At 35.6% G+C, this 21613-nt stretch overlaps 1 protein-coding gene across 1 annotated transcript; it reads right to left on the reverse strand.

The window, feature by feature from the left end:
- Positions 1-16369: 16369 nt before the first annotated feature.
- LOC145059380 (inositol transporter 1-like) lies at positions 16370-21245 on the reverse strand. Its single transcript, XM_079007234.1, has 5 exons — positions 20658-21245; positions 20255-20325; positions 19853-20188; positions 17485-17592; positions 16370-17419 (listed from the first exon to the last, which is right to left on the reverse strand). Exons 1-5 carry the CDS (start codon positions 20797-20799, stop codon positions 16583-16585), a joined length of 1494 nt encoding a protein of 497 aa, XP_078863360.1. The 5' UTR covers positions 20800-21245; the 3' UTR covers positions 16370-16582.
- Positions 21246-21613: the final 368 nt, after the last annotated feature.

A 21613-nucleotide genomic window follows, 5' to 3' on the forward strand; every position in this document is an offset into this window, starting at 1 on the left:
GATTGTATGATTTTCTTGTATGGTGACTTTGCCGACTGCGGGACAATACTTGGGACGAGTATGAGTAGGTGTGAAAGGTAGTAGATGCATATACTACCGGAAGCACAAGACTCACACTTGGATCAGGGAAAGTCACAAGGTTACCAATAAGCTAGTAATTGATTCCGTTTTGTTCAAGTGTTTCATTACCCTTGTTTCGGTAGTGACTAGTAAGATGGTTGTTATTCTGACCCTAGTGGTCATGTCAAATTGAGTCCGACTACGGTGAGTATGTTACGTGGTTCAGAGAACCAAGTTCTACGTAACATCTGACATAAGTCAGAAGGTTGAAATTAATACGATCGATTGTATCGCGCTTGTTGTTAATGATGTTTGTAGCTAGAAATGCTACATGCTGAATGTGATTATATCACATTAGAATATGAAGGAAGGTATATTCTATTCTGGAATTTGACACTAAGAGACATGAGTCTAAGCGTTGCATCATACGATGAGAGGTCATGAGAACATGACCCATCGGTCTATTACATTAGATAAAGGAAACTACTTATCCTAAGAAGAAGAAGGAGTCCTCAATAAGGATTTATTTTGTAACTCGGAAGTTATGATTGAAAGTACAACATAATACGATAAGCAGATGCAAGATTGAGCATCGTCTGCGGTCAAGAAAGCCATAGATTTAAATACTCTTTCGAGGAAACATAGAAGTTACGGTTATTACCTAGGATGAAGAGATAACATGTGGAATCATTATGCAAGCCCTATTTCGTTGATGATTCCAGGACGTAATCATCCTAAGGGGGAGATAATTGTAACGCCCGTAGATTCGGGCTAGTCAATTTAGAGACGATAAGCATCAAAAATGACTTTTTTATGGAAGATTATTTAGAAGGATTAATCTTAACCAAGTTGTAGTATATGTCACAAGGTTTCCGTGCATATAAAGAATGCCAAAATCCGAGTTATAACGAAGAAGTTATGACCTGTCGAAGTTTCACGACAGAACCAGCACAACCCAGCGCGACCCAGCGCGACGTAAATAGTGAATTTAAGGTAGATAGATATCTATCCTTAGTGATCTAAACGAGAGTCGAAGATGTCTTCGATAGTAGTCCAACGATAAAAAAGACAGACGAAAACGGAGTTTAGATGAAGGAGTTTTGAATTTCGAACGAAGTTTTCTTGTCTCGGCCTACTAAAGATAATATATAAGTAATATATTTATAATATATTAAAAAATAAAGTCAAAATTAGCCAATGGAGTCTAAACGAGAGTTGTAGAGCATAATCTCACCTACGCGTCGATATAAAAAACATCGAAAACGGAGTTCGTATGCGAAAATTATGAATTTATGAAGTTCGGGGCGCGAAACCCCAAAACTGTCAGATACCACGACGTGGCAAGCAATGCCACGACGTGGCAACTCTTCTGACACCTCCGGGAGTCCCCCAGATGCAACTTGCGATAACGAATGCAGTGACAATCAAGCCCACAACGTGGAAATTGGTGCCACGACGTGGCAAGGGCAGATTTTTCCCTATAAATAGATTTGAAGGGCCAGCCGTTTAGGGTTGCTATTTTCTCTTATCTCTCTCTCCCATTTTACCTCGATTTACGTGCAAAGAAGTACCCCCGAAGCCCCGGTATCAACCCCGATACCCGAAGCAAGTCCCGAAGCCCGAAGATCCCGAGAAGAAAAGAGTTTCCGAGCCGAAGCTCTGCCCGCGAGAAGCCCGATGTGCGAAGTGATCCCGGTTTCACCGAAGAATACTAATCTTAGAGCTGTAGTGCTATTTGAGCATCGTCTAACCAAGTGAGTGTGTGGTTGCTTTCTTCTAACGCATAAATACAAAGTATTTTATACGAAATACGTGTTATGTGTATATTTTGTTGTTATATGTGTGAATGTATATTCACTTTCTTCTACCGCATAGATATGAAGTATTTGCTATGAAGTACGTGCTAGGTTTTTATACATTGTTTGTTTACTTGAGATAGATGTTGAAATAATGTTTTATACATGTTTTAAAAGATTTAAACTGTATATGTGTTTGCATCTACAAATATGTTAGGTAGAACATGGGTAGATGAAATAGTTGATGTGAGACGAAATAATAAGTATTTTTGAACTCAATGTGTTCATTAGGTATTTTTGAACTCTATGTGTTCACTTGGTGTTTGAACTCAATGTGTTCATTAGGTATTTTTGAACTCTATGTGTTCACTTGGTGTTTGAACTCAATGTGTTCATTAGGTATTTTTGAACTCTATGTGTTCACTTGGTGTTTGAACTCAATGTGTTCAATAGGTATTTTTGAACTCTATGTGTTCACTTGGTGTTTGAAGTCAATGTGTTCATTAGGTATTTCCAAACTCTATGTGTTCACTTGGTATTTTTGGACTCAATGTGTTCATTAAGTATTTTTGAACTAAATGTGTTCACTTAGTGTTGTTGAACTGAGTGTGTTCACTAAGTGTTTTAGAACTAAGTATTCACCAGATGTTTTGAATTAATTGTTCACTAGGAGTGTTAGAACTAGGTGTTTGTTAAGTATGTTGAACTAAGTGTTTAGCAGTCGTAATTTGTGGACCTTGGCAGTGGTGGACTTTGTGTCAATTCCTTAGGTCAATCCTTAGGAATAAATGGATAAAGGATAGTTGATTCTTGGGGTAAATCCTTACGAAATAAAGGAGATAATGGGAATGAGTACTTGGGTTGATTGTTTGATAATTGAATATAATAAATGTATTATTATGGGTTGAAAACCCTATATGCTCACCAGGCTCCCAAGCCTGACCCACTCAGTGTTCTTTGCATTACAGGTAATGGCACAAGGGTATAAGTTGATGGACTTGACGAGAGATTTTGGATTATAGATCAGTAGTTATAAATAACTATTGTAAGGTCTATTTTATATTGTTTATGCTTTTGGTCTGTATCGGAACATGACATCCCGAGGTTTTATTATTTAATGAAAATACATTATCTTTGAGAAACATTTTGATAAATTTTATCATATTTTGTTTTGGGAACAAATTCCGCAACTCTTTTAATCAAAAGGGTTTACTCTGATTTTATAAAACAAAGCATAAACAAATCGGTCTTTTCTGGCCGTGAAATTGGGGATGTCACAGTTGGTATCAGAGCATTAGTTTAAGCGAACTAGGAATTTGTAGGATTTCTAGACTTAAACTTAGAATGCTAAGTGGAGATTGTGAGATGTGTGTTTGTTATATTATAGACACGAGCACTAGTATATTTTAGGAAACTACCTAAAATGCCTGTATGTGCTAAATGTTATATGTTGCCATATATGATATTATTTGTTCAGGATCTATGGTATGCTGCCTACCAGATCTAGAAACCTTATGTGTGTAGGATTCTAAGCGTATGTCTACGACATTAGAACTAGCATGTAAACGTTTCGGGGTGATAAGGATGATTTAAATATCTACCGTGAACGAGGATCTAAGTTCACCTTATTCGGTGTGTAGATCAAAAATGGTAAGAACTAGAAGTAGAGTTGGAAATGTGAACGAAGACAGGAATCAACCACCAGTGATTGAGCAAATACATGTTGTAGCTGCTACACCCGATCCAATAACGATGGTTGGCGTACAAATGATGATTCAAATGATGTTGGATCGTCAGATGGAGGAGACTAGGCGGTTGCTTCAACAGAATCGTGAAGAAATGTCAATTCAAGTGGAAGAGCCCGAAGTGAATGGAGGGCAGTCGGAGGGAGGTAATTACAATCGGACTGTTGGGCAAGTAGAACCCCCAGTGGCAGAAAGGAATGACCCAAAAAGGGAAATAAACAGGGATGGGCGTATGTATAAGAATTTCTTGTGTGCCAAACCGCCAAGTCTTTCTGGGAGCCCAAATCCTGTAGAGATTATGGACTGGATCTCCGAAATGGAGATGGTGTTTGAAAGTTGCGACTGTAGCAACAAACAAAAGACTGTCTTTGCAGTTAGACAACTGAAGACTGGAGTCTTGAGCTGGTGGAAGTTACTGGCAGATATGATGCCTCGAGGGGAAGCCCTGAGGATGTCTTGGGAATCATTCCTGGAGCAGTAAAAGATGCAGTACTGCTCAGAGATAGATCTGATTGATCTGAACAATGAGTTCCAGAACTTGAAAAAGGGGGAAATGAGCATTGGTGATTATGCCACTACGTTTATCGAAAATATGAAATTGTTTCCATACTTGGTGCCAACTGAGCTCGCCAAGATCGAAAAATTTGATAACGGATTGCCATCAGACTTTGGCCCAACGCTCAAAATGGCAACTACGTTGAAGGCAGCCATTAGAGCTACTAAGAATGTCGAGACTCAAATAAGAGATAAGGGACTAGAGAAGGTTGAAGTTGGAGAAAAGAGGAAGCTTGAAGGATCCTCAAGACCTGATAATAAGGGAAAGTTCGCAAAGTCTAACCTAGATGACCAAAGATATGGACCCAAGTGGTGTGAAAAGTGCAAGAAGAAGCACTTTGGAGCATGCAACGAAGAAGTAACCTGTTACAAATGTGGAAGGATCAGCCACTATTCCAAGAACTGTACACACAATGATAAGGTGTGCTACGGATGCGGAGGCAAGGGGTACATGTCTAGAGACTGCCCAAAGAAAAATGAAGCAGCAAGGCTAGAAGCACCGCCAAAGCCAAGGGCATTCCACATGATCCTTGATGAAGCAGAAAACAACGCGAGGATCCAAGGATGAAGACTTCATATATCTATATAAAGCATGTATCAAGAGGTGTAGCCTATTAGAGGCGTAGTATAGGGTGAACTTGAACCTTTGTGTAATTGTTTCAAGATATTATATAAACCCTAGTTTTGCTATCTGATGTGTTGTATGATTGTATGATTTTCTTGTATGGTGACTTGGCCGACTGCGGGACAATACTTGGGACGAGTATGAGTAGGTGTGAAAGGTAGTAGATGCATATACTACCGGAAGCACAAGACTCACACTTGGATCAGGGAAAGTCACAAGGTTACCAATAAGCTAGTAATTGATTCCGTTTTGTTCAAGTGTTTCATTACCCTTGTTTCGGTAGTGACTAGTAAGATGGTTGTTATTCTGACCCTAGTGGTCATGTCAAATTGAGTCCGACTACGGTGAGTATGTTACGTGGTTCAGAGAACCAAGTTCTACGTAACATCTGACATAAGTCAGAAGGTTGAAATTAATACGATCGATTGTATCGCGCTTGTTGTTAATGATGTTTGTAGCTAGAAATGCTACATGCTGAATGTGATTATATCACATTAGAATATGAAGGAAGGTATATTCTATTCTGGAATTTGACACTAAGAGACATGAGTCTAAGCGTTGCATCATACGATGAGAGGTCATGAGAACATGACCCATCGGTCTATTACATTAGATAAAGGAAACTACTTATCCTAAGAAGAAGAAGGAGTCCTCAATAAGGATTTATTTTGTAACTCGGAAGTTATGATTGAAAGTACAACATAATACGATAAGCAGATGCAAGATTGAGCATCGTCTGCGGTCAAGAAAGCCATAGATTTAAATACTCTTTCGAGGAAACATAGAAGTTACGGTTATTACCTAGGATGAAGAGATAACATGTGGAATCATTATGCAAGCCCTATTTCGTTGATGATTCCAGGACGTAATCATCCTAAGGGGGAGATAATTGTAACGCCCGTAGATTCGGGCTAGTCAATTTAGAGACGATAAGCATCAAAAATGACTTTTTTATGGAAGATTATTTAGAAGGATTAATCTTAACCAAGTTGTAGTATATGTCACAAGGTTTCCGTGCATATAAAGAATGCCAAAATCCGAGTTATAACGAAGAAGTTATGACCTGTCGAAGTTTCACGACAGAACCAGCACAACCCAGCGCGACCCAGCGCGACGTAAATAGTGAATTTAAGGTAGATAGATATCTATCCTTAGTGATCTAAACGAGAGTCGAAGATGTCTTCGATAGTAGTCCAACGATAAAAAAGACAGACGAAAACGGAGTTTAGATGAAGGAGTTTTGAATTTCGAACGAAGTTTTCTTGTCTCGGCCTACTAAAGATAATATATAAGTAATATATTTATAATATATTAAAAATAAAGTCAAAATTAGCCAATGGAGTCTAAACGAGAGTTGTAGAGCATAATCTCACCTACGCGTCGATATAAAAAACATCGAAAACGGAGTTCGTATGCGAAAGTTATGAATTTATGAAGTTCGGGGCGCGAAACCCCAAAACTGTCAGATACCACGACGTGGCAAGCAATACCACGACGTGGCAACTCTTCTGACACCTCCGGGAGTCCCCCAGATGCAACTTGCGATAACGAATGCAGTGACAATCAAGCCCACAACGTGGAAATTGGTGCCACGACGTGGCAAGGGCAGATTTTTCCCTATAAATAGATTTGAAGGGCCAGCCGTTTAGGGTTGCTATTTTCTCTTATCTCTCTCTCCCATTTTACCTCGATTTACGTGCAAAGAAGTACCCCCGATACCCGAAGCAAGTCCCGAAGCCCGAAGATCCCGAGAAGAAAAGAGTTTCCGAGCCGAAGCTCTGCCCGCGAGAAGCCCGATGTGCGAAGTGATCCTGGTTTCACCGAAGAATACTAATCTTAGAGCTGTAGTGCTATTTGAGCATCATCTAACCAAGTGAGTGTGTGGTTGCTTTCTTCTAACGCATAAATACAAAGTATTTTATACGAAATACGTGTTATGTGTATATTTTATTGTTATATGTGTGAATGTGTATTCACTTTCTTCTACCGCATAGATATGAAGTATTTGCTATGAAGTACGTGCTAGGTTTTTATACATTGTTTGTTTACTTGAGATAGATGTTGAAATAATGTTTTATACATGTTTTAAAAGATTTAAACTGTATATGTGTTTGCATCTACAAATATGTTAGGTAGAACATGGGTAGATGAAATAGTTGATGTGAGACGAAAGAATAAGTATTTTTGAACTCAATGTGTTCATTAGGTATTTTTGAACTCTATGTGTTCACTTGGTGTTTGAACTCAATGTGTTCATTAGGTATTTTTGAACTCTATGTGTTCACTTGGTGTTTGAACTCAATGTGTTCAATAGGTATTTTTGAACTCTATGTGTTCACTTGGTGTTTGAAGTCAATGTGTTCATTAGGTATTTCCAAACTCTATGTGTTCACTTGGTATTTTTGGACTCAATGTGTTCATTAAGTATTTTTGAACTAAATGTGTTCACTTAGTGTTGTTGAACTGAGTGTGTTCACTAAGTGTTTTAGAACTAAGTATTCACCAGATGTTTTGAATTAATTGTTCACTAGGAGTGTTAGAACTTGGTGTTTGTTAAGTATGTTGAACTAAGTGTTTAGCAGTCGTAATTTGTGGACCTTGGCAGTGGTGGACTTTGTGTCAATTCCTTAGGTCAATCCTTAGGAATAAATGGATAAAGGATAGTTGATTCTTGGGGTAAATCCTTACGAAATAAAGGAGATAAGGGGAATGAGTACTTGGGTTGATTGTTTGATAATTGAATATAATAAATGTATTATTATGGGTTGAAAACCCTATATGCTCACCAGGCTCCCAAGCCTGACCCACTCAGTGTTCTTTGCATTACAGGTAATGGCACAAGGGTATAAGTTGATGGACTTGACGAGAGATTTTGGATTATAGATCAGTAGTTATAAATAACTATTGTAAGGTCTATTTTATATTGTTTATGCTTTTGGTCTGTATCGGAACATGACATCCCGAGGTTTTATTATTTAATGAAAATACATTCTCTTTGAGAAACATTTTGATAAATTTTATCATATTTTGTTTTGGGAACAAATTCCGCAACTCTTTTAATCAAAAGGGTTTACTCTGATTTTATAAAACAAAGCATAAACAAATCGGTCTTTTCTGGCCGTGAAATTGGGGATGTCACAGTTGGTATCAGAGCATTAGTTTAAGCGAACTAGGAATTTGTAGGATTTCTAGACTTAAACTTAGAATGCTAAGTGGAGATTGTGAGATGTGTGTTTGTTATATTATAGACACGAGCACTAGTATATTTTAGGAAACTACCTAAAATGCCTGTATGTGCTAAATGTTATATGTTGCCATATATGATATTATTTGTTCAGGATCTATGGTATGCTGCCTACCAGATCTAGAAACCTTATGTGTGTAGGATTCTAAGCGTATGTCTACGACATTAGAACTAGCATGTAAACGTTTCGGGGTGATAAGGATGATTTAAATATCTACCGTGAACGAGGATCTAAGTTCACCTTATTCGGTGTGTAGATCAAAAATGGTAAGAACTAGAAGTAGAGTTGGAAATGTGAACGAAGACAGGAATCAACCACCAGTGATTGAGCAAATACATGTTGTAGCTGCTACACCCGATCCAATAACGATGGTTGGCGTACAAATGATGATTCAAATGATGTTGGATCGTCAGATGGAGGAGACTAGGCGGTTGCTTCAACAGAATCGTGAAGAAATGTCAATTCAAGTGGAAGAGCCCGAAGTGAATGGAGGGCAGTCGGAGGGAGGTAATTACAATCGGACTGTTGGGCAAGTAGAACCCCCAGTGGCAGAAAGGAATGACCCAAAAAGGGAAATAAACAGGGATGGGCGTATGTATAAGAATTTCTTGTGTGCCAAACCGCCAAGTCTTTCTGGGAGCCCAAATCCTGTAGAGATTATGGACTGGATCTCCGAAATGGAGATGGTGTTTGAAAGTTGCGACTGTAGCAACAAACAAAAGACTGTCTTTGCAGTTAGACAACTGAAGACTGGAGTCTTGAGCTGGTGGAAGTTACTGGCAGATATGATGCCTCGAGGGGAAGCCCTGAGGATGTCTTGGGAATCATTCCTGGAGCAGTAAAAGATGCAGTACTGCTCAGAGATAGATCTGATTGATCTGAACAATGAGTTCCAGAACTTGAAAAAGGGGGAAATGAGCATTGGTGATTATGCCACTACGTTTATCGAAAATATGAAATTGTTTCCATACTTGGTGCCAACTGAGCTCGCCAAGATCGAAAAATTTGATAACGGATTGCCATCAGACTTTGGCCCAACGCTCAAAATGGCAAGTACGTTGAAGGCAGCCATTAGAGCTACTAAGAATGTCGAGACTCAAATAAGAGATAAGGGACTAGAGAAGGTTGAAGTTGGAGAAAAGAGGAAGCTTGAAGGATCCTCAAGACCTGATAATAAGGGAAAGTTCGCAAAGTCTAACCTAGATGACCAAAGATATGGACCCAAGTGGTGTGAAAAGTGCAAGAAGAAGCACTTTGGAGCATGCAACGAAGAAGTAACCTGTTACAAATGTGGAAGGATCAGCCACTATTCCAAGAACTGTACACACAATGATAAGGTGTGCTACGGATGCGGAGGCAAGGGGTACATGTCTAGAGACTGCCCAAAGAAAAATGAAGCAGCAAGGCTAGAAGCACCGCCAAAGCCAAGGGCATTCCACATGATCCTTGATGAAGCAGAAAACAACGCGAGGATCCAAGGATGAAGACTTCATATATCTATATAAAGCATGTATCAAGAGGTGTAGCCTATTAGAGGCGTAGTATAGGGTGAACTTGAACCTTTGTGTAATTGTTTCAAGATATTATATAAACCCTAGTTTTGCTATCTGATGTGTTGTATGATTGTATGATTTTCTTGTATGGTGACTTGGCCGACTGCGGGACAATACTTGGGACGAGTATGAGTAGGTGTGAAAGGTAGTAGATGCATATACTACCGGAAGCACAAGACTCACACTTGGATCAGGGAAAGTCACAAGGTTACCAATAAGCTAGTAATTGATTCCGTTTTGTTCAAGTGTTTCATTACCCTTGTTTCGGTAGTGACTAGTAAGATGGTTGTTATTCTGACCCTAGTGGTCATGTTAAATTGAGTCCGACTACGGTGAGTATGTTACGTGGTTCAGAGAACCAAGTTCTACGTAACATCTGACATAAGTCAGAAGGTTGAAATTAATACGATCGATTGTATCGCGCTTGTTGTTAATGATGTTTGTAGCTAGAAATGCTACATGCTGAATGTGATTATATCACATTAGAATATGAAGGAAGGTATATTCTATTCTGGAATTTGACACTAAGAGACATGAGTCTAAGCGTTGCATCATACGATGAGAGGTCATGAGAACATGACCCATCGGTCTATTACATTAGATAAAGGAAACTACTTATCCTAAGAAGAAGAAGGAGTCCTCAATAAGGATTTATTTTGTAACTCGGAAGTTATGATTGAAAGTACAACATAATACGATAAGCAGATGCAAGATTGAGCATCGTCTGCGGTCAAGAAAGCCATAGATTTAAATACTCTTTCGAGGAAACATAGAAGTTACGGTTATTACCTAGGATGAAGAGATAACATGTGGAATCATTATGCAAGCCCTATTTCGTTGATGATTCCAGGACGTAATCATCCTAAGGGGGAGATAATTGTAACGCCCGTAGATTCGGGCTAGTCAATTTAGAGACGATAAGCATCAAAAATGACTTTTTTATGGAAGATTATTTAGAAGGATTAATCTTAACCAAGTTGTAGTATATGTCACAAGGTTTCCGTGCATATAAAGAATGCCAAAATCCGAGTTATAACAAAGAAGTTATGACCTGTCGAAGTTTCACGACAGAACCAGCACAACCCAGCGCGACGTAAATAGTGAATTTAAGGTAGATAGATATCTATCCTTAGTGATCTAAACGAGAGTCGAAGATGTCTTCGATAGTAGTCCAACGATAAAAAAGACAGACGAAAACGGAGTTTAGATGAAGGAGTTTTGAATTTTGAACGAAGTTTTCTTGTCTCGACCTACTAAAGATAATATATAAGTAATATATTTATAATATATTAAAAATAAAGTCAAAATTAGCCAATGGAGTCTAAACGAGAGTTGTAGAGCATAATCTCACCTACGCGTCGATATAAAAAACATCGAAAACGGAGTTCGTATGCGAAAGTTATGAATTTATGAAGTTCGGGGCGCGAAACCCCAAAACTGTCAGATACCACGACGTGGCAAGCAATACCACGACGTGGCAACTCTTCTGACACCTCCGGGAGTCCCCCAGATGCAACTTGCGATAACGAATGCAGTGACAATCAAGCCCACAACGTGGAAATTGGTGCCACGACGTGGCAAGGGCAGATTTTTCCCTATAAATAGATTTGAAGGGCCAGCCGTTTAGGGTTGCTATTTTCTCTTATCTCTCTCTCCCATTTTACCTCGATTTACGTGCAAAGAAGTACCCCCGAAGCCCCGGTATCAACCCCGATACCCGAAGCAAGTCCCGAAGCCCGAAGATCCCGAGAAGAAAAGAGTTTCCGAGCCGAAGCTCTGCCCGCGAGAAGCCCGATGTGCGAAGTGATCCCGGTTTCACCGAAGAATACTAATCTTAGAGCTGTAGTGCTATTTGAGCATCGTCTAACCAAGTGAGTGTGTGGTTGCTTTCTTCTAACGCATAAATACAAAGTATTTTATACGAAATACGTGTTATGTGTATATTTTGTTGTTATATGTGTGAATGTATATTCACTTTCTTCTACCGCATAGATATGAAGTATTTGCTATGAAGTACGTGCTAGGTTTTTATACATTGTTTGTTTACTTGAGATAGATGTTGAAATAATGTTTTATACATGTTTTAAAAGATTTAAACTGTATATGTGTTTGCATCTACAAATATGTTAGGTAGAACATGGGTAGATGAAATAGTTGATGTGAGACGAAATAATAAGTATTGTTGAACTCAATGTGTTCATTAGGTATTTTTGAACTCTATGTGTTCACTTGGTGTTTGAACTCAATGTGTTCATTAGGTATTTTTGAACTCTATGTGTTCACTTGGTGTTTGAACTCAATGTGTTCATTAGGTATTTTTGAACTCTATGTGTTCACTTGGTGTTTGAACTCAATGTGTTCAATAGGTATTTTTGAACTCTATGTGTTCACTTGGTGTTTGAAGTCAATGTGTTCATTAGGTATTTCCAAACTCTATGTGTTCACTTGGTATTTTTGGACTCAATGTGTTCATTAAGTATTTTTGAACTAAATGTGTTCACTTAGTGTTGTTGAACTGAGTGTGTTCACTAAGTGTTTTAGAACTAAGTATTCACCAGATGTTTTGAATTAATTGTTCACTAGGAGTGTTAGAACTAGGTGTTTGTTAAGTATGTTGAACTAAGTGTTTAGCAGTCGTAATTTGTGGACCTTGGCAGTGGTGGACTTTGTGTCAATTCCTTAGGTCAATCCTTAGGAATAAATGGATAAAGGATAGTTGATTCTTGGGGTAAATCCTTAAGAAATAAAGGAGATAATGGGAATGAGTATTTGGGTTGACTGTTTGATAATTGAATATAATAAATGTATTATTGTTGGTTGAAAACCCTATATGCTCACCAGGCTCCCAAGCCTGACCCACTCAGTGTTCTTTGCATTACAGGTAATGACACAAGGGTATAAGTTGATGGACTTGACGAGAGATTTTGAATTATAGATCAGTAGTTATAAATAACTGTTGTAAGGTCTATTTTATATTGTTTATGCTTTTGGTCTGTATCGGAACATGACATCCCGAGGTTTTATTATTTAATGAAAATACATTCTCTTTGAGAAACGTTTTGATAAATTTTATCATATTTTGTTTTGGGATCAAATTCCGCAACTCTTTTAATCAAAAGGATTTACTCTGATTTTATAAAACAAAGCATAAACAAATTGGTCTTTTCTGGCCGTGAAATTGGGGATGTCACATTCATCCTCCCTCTCTTCTACACCATCTTCTTGCCTTGGTGTTTGTAAGCCATTAGAGGTGTTACACTTGTGACACTAAGCTTTTAAAGATTGAAGATTCTTGCAACTATTGAAAGGTATCATCTAAACTTGTTTTATTATAGATCTCATTTTCAAAGTATGCTAGATTAGGGTTTATAAGCTTTGGATAAATTTGCATGTACAATAGAGAAACCTAGATCCAAAGCTTTAGGGTTTTGCATGTGCAAATAGGATGTTCTTTTGCTCAAAACTCATCAATAATCTTTTAACAGATCTAGACATGATAACTTACATGTATTTATATATTTGATTATATAAATGGACTTAACAAAACATTCATAATAAACTATAATCGGTATAGTTTATGGGTCACAAATACTACTTTATCTTTTCGGACGAAACATATAACTATTTAAAGGTATAATTATTTTTACACTATGTAACTACTATGGAAGAGTAATACTTGAATTTACAAGAAAAAAAGGAGTTTACAGTTCATGTAAATCGATTGATAATGGTTGTGGGACATTCAGCTTCACCGTATCTATCAGAGTACACATTAAGTCTTGCATTATAACCAGAGTCTCTTGGAGGGAGAGCGTGACACTTGTGTATAGATCTATACGGGATTGACAACCCCACACCTCAGCTGATAGCTACAATTAGACTAGGCCAGTCTAGGGTGACAAATGTTGTAAACAGTTTCGGCGCCTGAAGACGCCGTGGCAGGCCATCAAGTCGCACCAGTATAGCTATAATAACTCACATAGGGTATTAACAAAACATTTGGTTTACGTGATAACATACATTCAAGTAGTTTTATATAAAGATAAAACTTCATAACACTGTTTTCCAGTACAACATTATTTATATTTTTAGTCTTTAGATTAAAACTTACAGCTCATTTATAAAGAAAATATTGGATTTTCTAGTAGTATACACTGTCATTTTACACGAAACAGTTACAAAATCCTTTTCATATAAAGTGCTTATGAACTCACCAACTTAACTGTTGACACTTTTCAAAATCACTTGTATTCTTAGGAAATCGATAAACATGTATTCAAAGAGTTTTTGAGGATAAGGCGTCGTCGCATCTCCGTATTTATTTTTTGTCTTACACATTTGATGTCAAGTAGTCAATGTTTTTTTAGTACAATGTAAACTTATTAAATATTCAATACAATGGTTGTAATGCTTTGACCACTACTATTCATTTGTTATGATACTGTACATGAAGTCATCCGCCATCGGACATTTCCGCCGTTCTGGTCCGGGGGTGTAACATTAGATATATTTAATCACATATGATTAAAGTTGAAAAAAAAACAATAGTTGAATCGATAACATGATAATGAAGCTTGTCCACATAAATCATATGTGATTAGATACATATAATCACATGTGATTATATGTATTTAATCAAATACTAGTATAATTTACATGGACAATATTTATTTACACGGTTTCAATTCAATAATTGGACTCATGTATTTAATCACATGTGATTATATATAATTAATCACATACAAGTTATTAGGAGAAGATTTATTTTTGTATCCTTGATTTAATAGTTGTCATCGTGTATATAATCACATGTAATTATATATATATATATATATATATATATATATATATATATATATATATATATATATATATCTACTCATATATGATTTATATGGACAAAATTCTATTTTTACATATAAATCATATGTTATTAGATACATATAATTGCATGTATTAAATGTATTTAATCGCATATAATTAAAATGGATAAATAATAATTATTTAATCACATAAATCATAAATGATTTATGTGGATAATACTTAATCACATAAATCATATATGATTATATGTATTTAATCACATAAATCATGTGTGATTAAATACATATAATCACATGTGATTTTATGTATCTAATCACATATTGTTTATATACACAAGATTTTTTTATGAATTTTCGACTCAATAATTTTTTTCATGTATTTTATCACATTAGATTATATATATCTAACTACATATGATTTATGTGCACACGAATTGTTTTTGTGTTCTTGATTTAAAACGTAGACAAAAAACAACTTTTGAATCAAGACACAAAAACAAATCTTGTGCACATAAATCATATGTGTGGTTAGATACATTATACATATAATAACATGTGATTAAATACACAAAAACAAAATTTGAATAAAAAAATACAAAACGAATATTGTCAATATAAATCATATGCGATTAAATAAGTATAATCATATGTGATTAAATACAAGAACAACTATTGAATCGAGAATGTGAAAATGAAACTAGTTTACAGAAATCATATGTGATTAAATACAAGAACTATTGAATCGAGAATCTGAGAACGAAGTCACGAAAATAGGAACGAACGAGAGAGACAAAAGCTAGAGAGAGAAACTCAATTCGCCGGTTTTTCCTGTCTGGTGGTGTCCGACGGTGGTCCGGTGGTTCTTGGCGGCGATGCATGTAGGTCCAAACGACTTTACGAGGAGAGAGAATGACATATCGGGGTGGATTATTTTTATTTGTATAATAAATAAATATTTTTCTTTAATTTTCAAAAAAAATTAGTTAGCGGTTCATTTGTTCTCAATGTTCTCAAAGTTTATAATGTTCTCATTTGAACATACATATCTCTCTCTCTTTATTTATATATATATATATATATATATATATATATATATATATATATATATATATATATATATATATATATTTTTTTTTGCTTTCCTCATTATCAAGTTATGAACATTTTAAATGACTTAAACTTGTTTTCCATGTCTACAAAAATCTGAAATTCATTCCAACATCAAATTGAGCACCACTCAAAAAAAAATCCACTAGTATGGATACGTGAAAAACATACAAGATATCGGTGCGATTCTAAGATCACATCTGAAAAAATCGAATCAAGCAAATCAAACATTAGCATGATAAGTTTAGAAACCCTAAAATCGAATATGAAAATCTACGGATTCTTGGCGTTAGTATTCTTCGAGCGACTTCAAAAACTCTAAATTGAAAACCGAACAGATAAAATTGAACCTTACCCTTATTGTCGAACGATCCCAGAAACACTAGGTTCGTGTTCATGGAATGAAGCTGAAATTGAATCCTAGGTTTGCGTTCTTGTTCTTGGATCAATTTCAGAACCCTAGAAATAAAAAATGGAAGCTCGTGAACAACTTAAATTTGAATTTGGCCTAGAAATTGAAAATCGAAGCTAACGAACAAGTTGAACTCGAAGCTGATGAACAACCTAATGTGCAACGAACTCATTGTTGAATATGACCGGAATGTGATCGGAGATATGAAAGTCGCCGAAAACTTATAACATGTCATAATACTATTTTTTGAACACTAAATACAAGTTCAATAGTAAATAACATACAAACAAAAGACAATCAAACAAACAAATACGAAAAATTGTTAGCCTCTTAAATAATTTTCTCTTTAAACAAAAACTAATAAACCTTGGAGAATAAGGTATAAGGCCACCAAACAAACTATCATGTACGTCTCATATAATATTCTTTGGACAAGAGGATGCAATCCTGAAGAATAACGTAAATTTATTGCAGAAAATAAACATATGTACAAACCTCTTATTATGAAATTTCACATTAAACTAAAAAAAAACATCGTATAATCTTATATTCGATCATACACCACAACTGTACAATCTATCACTAAACACCCAAGTAGTAGCCACAAAAACCCGCTACACAAACTCTCGCAAACCTCAAGAGTCTGGGTGCCACCACATTTTCACGATTCCTCCCCTGTTTCCAAAAGGGATTCCGATTCCGACCCATTCCCATTCCCCCACGCTCTCTCCTTCCATATCTTCTCCACCTCATCAAAAGTCAACCCTTTGGTCTCCGGCACAAAAGCCACAACAAAACCAAACGCCGCCACAGAAATCCCGGCGAGAATCATGAAAGTCCACCCGGTCCCGACAGCATCAGCCACCGAGAGAAAGCTCTGAGCCACTATCAAATTCGATATCCAGTTCACAGTCGCCGACATTCCTCCACAAATTCCTCTATACGCTTCCGGATATATTTCAGAGTTTACAGTCCATGGAACCGGGCCCATACCCGGAGCAAAAAACGCGATGTAAAGAGCTAACCCTAGAACCGCAATCCAACCCACATTCGCAAAACCAGATGATTCGAGGAAAAACGCAACCGAGAGGAGGATTAAAGAGAAAAATACGCCGGATAAACTGCTTAGGGCTAACTTCCGGCGACCGAAATGGTCGATGAGGTTGATTCCGACGACTGTTCCGGCGGCGTTCATTAGCGCCACCACTAGTGATAAAAGAAGGGCTAATTGATTTGAACTGAAACCCGCCATTTGAACTATGGTTGGACTGTAGTACATGACTGTGTTGATTCCGGTGAACTGTTGGAACGCCTGAAGTCCAGCTCCGGTGAAGAACGCGAGTCTGATTTCCTTGATTCTAAAAACATCCATGTAACTAACAGCGTTTTTCCGTTGGTTTTCTTCCTCTAAAGCAGAAGAAAGTTGGTCGAGTTCTTCTTCTAATCGATATGGGTCGTATATTTTTGAAAGGACAACAATGGCCTCGGATTTGCTTTTCTGTGTCACGTAAGAGGTAATGTTAAGAAGGGTAAAATCGGAAATTTTGGACGTAAATGTTTTACCTTCATGTAGAGCCATCTTGGAGACTCGGGTAAAAATAACATTAAGAAAAATTGAACAATAGCAGGGACAGCAGCTACTCCAAGCATCCATCTCCATGTCCCAGGAACCTGTTCACCACCATTTGTTCAATATATTATTATAACTTTGAACACAAATTCTAAAAATGTTGCAACATTTGCAAAAGGGCAGATTCGATTATTGATATATGATAAAAGAAGTAAAGTGTAGATTGTTGATTAGGATTATCATATTGGTGCTCGAAAGAAGATTGTCACTAGAAAAAAACAGAGAGTATATATAAAATTATATAAAGACTAAAAGTTTTTATTGTCAAGGGAAACTTTTTTGTTTGGAGATTTTTCTGAAAAGCTAAAAGCTCTAAAAAATTTCATGTCAAACACGTCACGGAAATCTTTGGTGAACTTTGATAGTTTGATTGGTAAAAGAAGACTCCCCTAGTCTCAAAATAAATGCAACATTTTATTTCTTTAGAAAAGTTTCAATCTTGTTGTAACCATTGGGATACAAATAATGGCATCGATGTGTAATTTAAAATTTTGATTAAACGTTGGTCTATTTTGAGAATGAGGGAGTAGATGTTTGAGTTAAATTAATTACAGAGATAAGTAAGGTAAGGATGCAACTGAGAAAGTTATGAGGTAAAAAAAAAAAGAGTGATTTTTACGGCTATTATGCAAGCCCCAACTCAGCCTTGTAGCTGCCTCCTTGTAAGTTGAAACTGCACAACCAAAACCTTTCATGCAAACGATGCAAAGTGATAAACATGAGAGAAATAATCTCCTTTCCTTTTTGTATTGTTAAATTAATTAATATGCATCCCAAATAAAACCATGATGATATAATATTTCTTACCTTCAAGGTTTATAAATACAATCAAAGTGCATGTTGTGCACACAAACTTTTTCATATGGTTATAGAAAATATCACATTAACTTTGCATCATACCGGCGGATCGTAACTTTTAGTCAAAAGTAACAGGATTTTTTTTAAACGACAAATCTAAAACGTTGTTCATCGGTTGAATGGAATTAAAATGGACACATACTTTTTTTATTAAATAAAAAATATACCTATATCAAATTTAGATTTTTGATATATACAAAAAATAAAAATAAAATTTGAATCAATAATAATAGGAATATAGGATTAGTTCCATCTTTTATTTAAGAAAAAACTTAATTTTGTTTTCTGTATTACTTTTATTTTATTGTAAAATATAATATAATATAATCTTGTAAATAATTATTTTGTTTTATTATGTATTATTTTTTGGGAAAATGTCAAAAGAAAAAATACACAACCTATTATAGGTCAATAACCGGAAAAACAACTAGATTAATTTTGGACATATTTAAACCCAACCATAATTTAAATCCGTCCGAATAAACCTTTCCAATTATTGAACAACCCTTATATTAATTCATTACGACATTACGATTACGATTTAAAACCTCCCATTATTTCAATTCATACAAAAAAACCCTTTTATCAATGTTTTAATATCAAAAAAACACAACCTATTACTAAATAAACATCGTATTGAACAAGCACAACCTATTATAGACTTGTCATTGAAATAATCCCTATATTAAATGTTTCAATAATGGGAGGGCTTTTATCGACACAAAATTAGTATACGTTTTTGTTTTTCGGATTACATGCATATAACAAACTAGTTGCGATACACCGTATATTATACGGGTCGATTAAAACAAAATGTTAAATACAAATGATTAAACAACAAATTTATTTGAATTTAAAATTTAAAATAAGTATAAATTTAAAAAAATGAAAAAATTAAATTAAAATTATGTGTTTAATTGTCAGACCCGTATATTAAATATGTTAATTATAACAAAATTTTAAATACGAAGGTTTCAATTGTAAATTTATTTAAAATTGAAATTGAAGTTTGAAATTTGAAATTAATATAATTATTATGGTATGTTTTAACATATAGAAACTAAATTAATGGTATATATTTAATATCAGTAATCAATAATCAATAATGATAAATAAAATAAATGACAAGTGGAAAATAAATGACATATGACATAATGCATTATAATATGACAAATGACAAATTTTTTTTTTCATTTATTAGAGAGGAAAAGAATGTGCTTTTATGACATTTGCCTTATTTTTATTTAAACCTCAATTATTCTTTTTATGTTGATGTGACAATAATTAAACTTGAAACCTTGATATCTATATATAAGGGATCCAAATCCAAATTTCTATTATGAAGTTTTATTTAGGTCATTTTCAGTAATTTCAGCATAGTATGAAAATAGCCATAGAAGCAAGAAAAGAATATGAAGACAAAATAAAGAAAGAGAATCTGACCTCTGTGAAAGCAAGATTAACAAGGTAAGAAAGAAACTGTCCACCAGTGATCATAAGCACATTAGTGCTAACAAGACCACCCCTTATTTCCGATGGAGCTGCTTCAGCAATATACATAGGTGCAGTAACAGACGCCACCCCCACCCCCAACCCCACCAATAACCGACCCATTATAAGCACATATGGATCCGGAGCACCCGCCATAACCAAGGATCCGAAAGCAAAAATCACATCAGCAAGAAGAGTCGCTCTTTTTCTCCCATATGCATCGTTTATCCACCCACCAGCTGCAGCTCCTATCATTGCACCCACTAAAGCCATACTCACAATCGTCTCCTGTATAAATTTTTTAATTTCATTTCAATTTTCAACAAAAGTTTTGATTTCATACAACTGGTATACCTGTAAGAAACTACTTTCATCAACGGCTTTGAAATCATCACGGATGTACAAAAGGGCTCCAGATATGACACCTGAAACAAATCCTTTGTTTTTATGTCTTGTAAATTAACGACATATATATATGCCTTATCCTTTTAACACATGGAGTTATCAAGTGATTCGAAGACAATAAATGCAATCGCATCCTAATTGACGTAGACGTAATTCGTGGTTTGTTTACGTTTTTTGTCCGATTGAATTGACATGAAAAGAATTTGAAATATACACGACACTATCTATTAATTGGTTGAACAAAGAATTGAAAACCCAATCAGATTGCATGATTCGATCCACCATGAACAGAATAGACAAGTATAGATGTCTATATGTGTATGAGATTCATGAAAAGAGGAAAGTAATTTACCTGTATCATAGCCGAAAAGAAGACCACCAATTCCAGCAACTACAGTCAAACCCAATACGTATGTGTTGCTGAAATACGTTATTTTCTTATCAACGCCTGCATCTATGTACCCTGAACTCCCTGGAAACGATTCGATCGTCATCTATGTTAAACAAAGATGTAATTCCAGAACTACAAAACCTTGTTATGGAGTCGCGACTAAGATTCTGACACTTAATTCACACAATCAATCCAAAAACACCGTTATGACTCACTCACGCAATTAATCAAACACTTGGAGTGCAGAGATAAAACGTAAGAAAAAAGTTCACGCGTTTTCACGTTCTTGATTAATTTTGTTTCCAATTCACGAAATGCCTATTCTGTATCAAATAAACAATAACCAATCGAGAAATTGGTAAAATCGGTAAGAAGTTGAGTGATTATATCAAGAAACGATGAAAGTTTTCTTGAGGTTTAATTTGGTAATGAAACAGCTTTTCAGAGATTCCGCAAATTGGGTAAACGGAGAAAATTTAGCGGATTATTCTTCTCAGACAACAATTCTCAGAAAATTTGGTGAGCATGTGAGAATTGACGACTACCTGTGAAACGCAGATAACGATTTTATAAAGTTCTTGGTGGAGAGAAGTAATCTAAAGTGACAGGCAGGTGAGTCACCTTTCATTTTCTTCTCCGTTGATTGAATTTCCCAAAAACACTCAAAATACCAAAATCGCCCATACCTTGCCAATTTTTTTAGGCACCTAATTGGACAAATATTTATTAAAAGTGAAAATAAAAAGGGACATGTTAGGTAGTTCAAGTGAACTTTATGGTATTTAATTTTTTCCCCCAAAACCTTAAAAATGATCAAGTTCAAGAATGTTATCTCGTGTATGTAACTATCATTTTCTGTCAAATGCATATGTTACTTAACATATTGCATTACATGCAAACTTTCGTATATGAACACA

This window comes from Lactuca serriola, chromosome 6 (genome assembly GCF_051521515.1).
Source record: "Lactuca serriola cultivar US96UC23 chromosome 6, Lser_US96UC23_V15, whole genome shotgun sequence".
Lineage (NCBI taxonomy): Eukaryota > Viridiplantae > Streptophyta > Magnoliopsida > Asterales > Asteraceae > Lactuca > Lactuca serriola.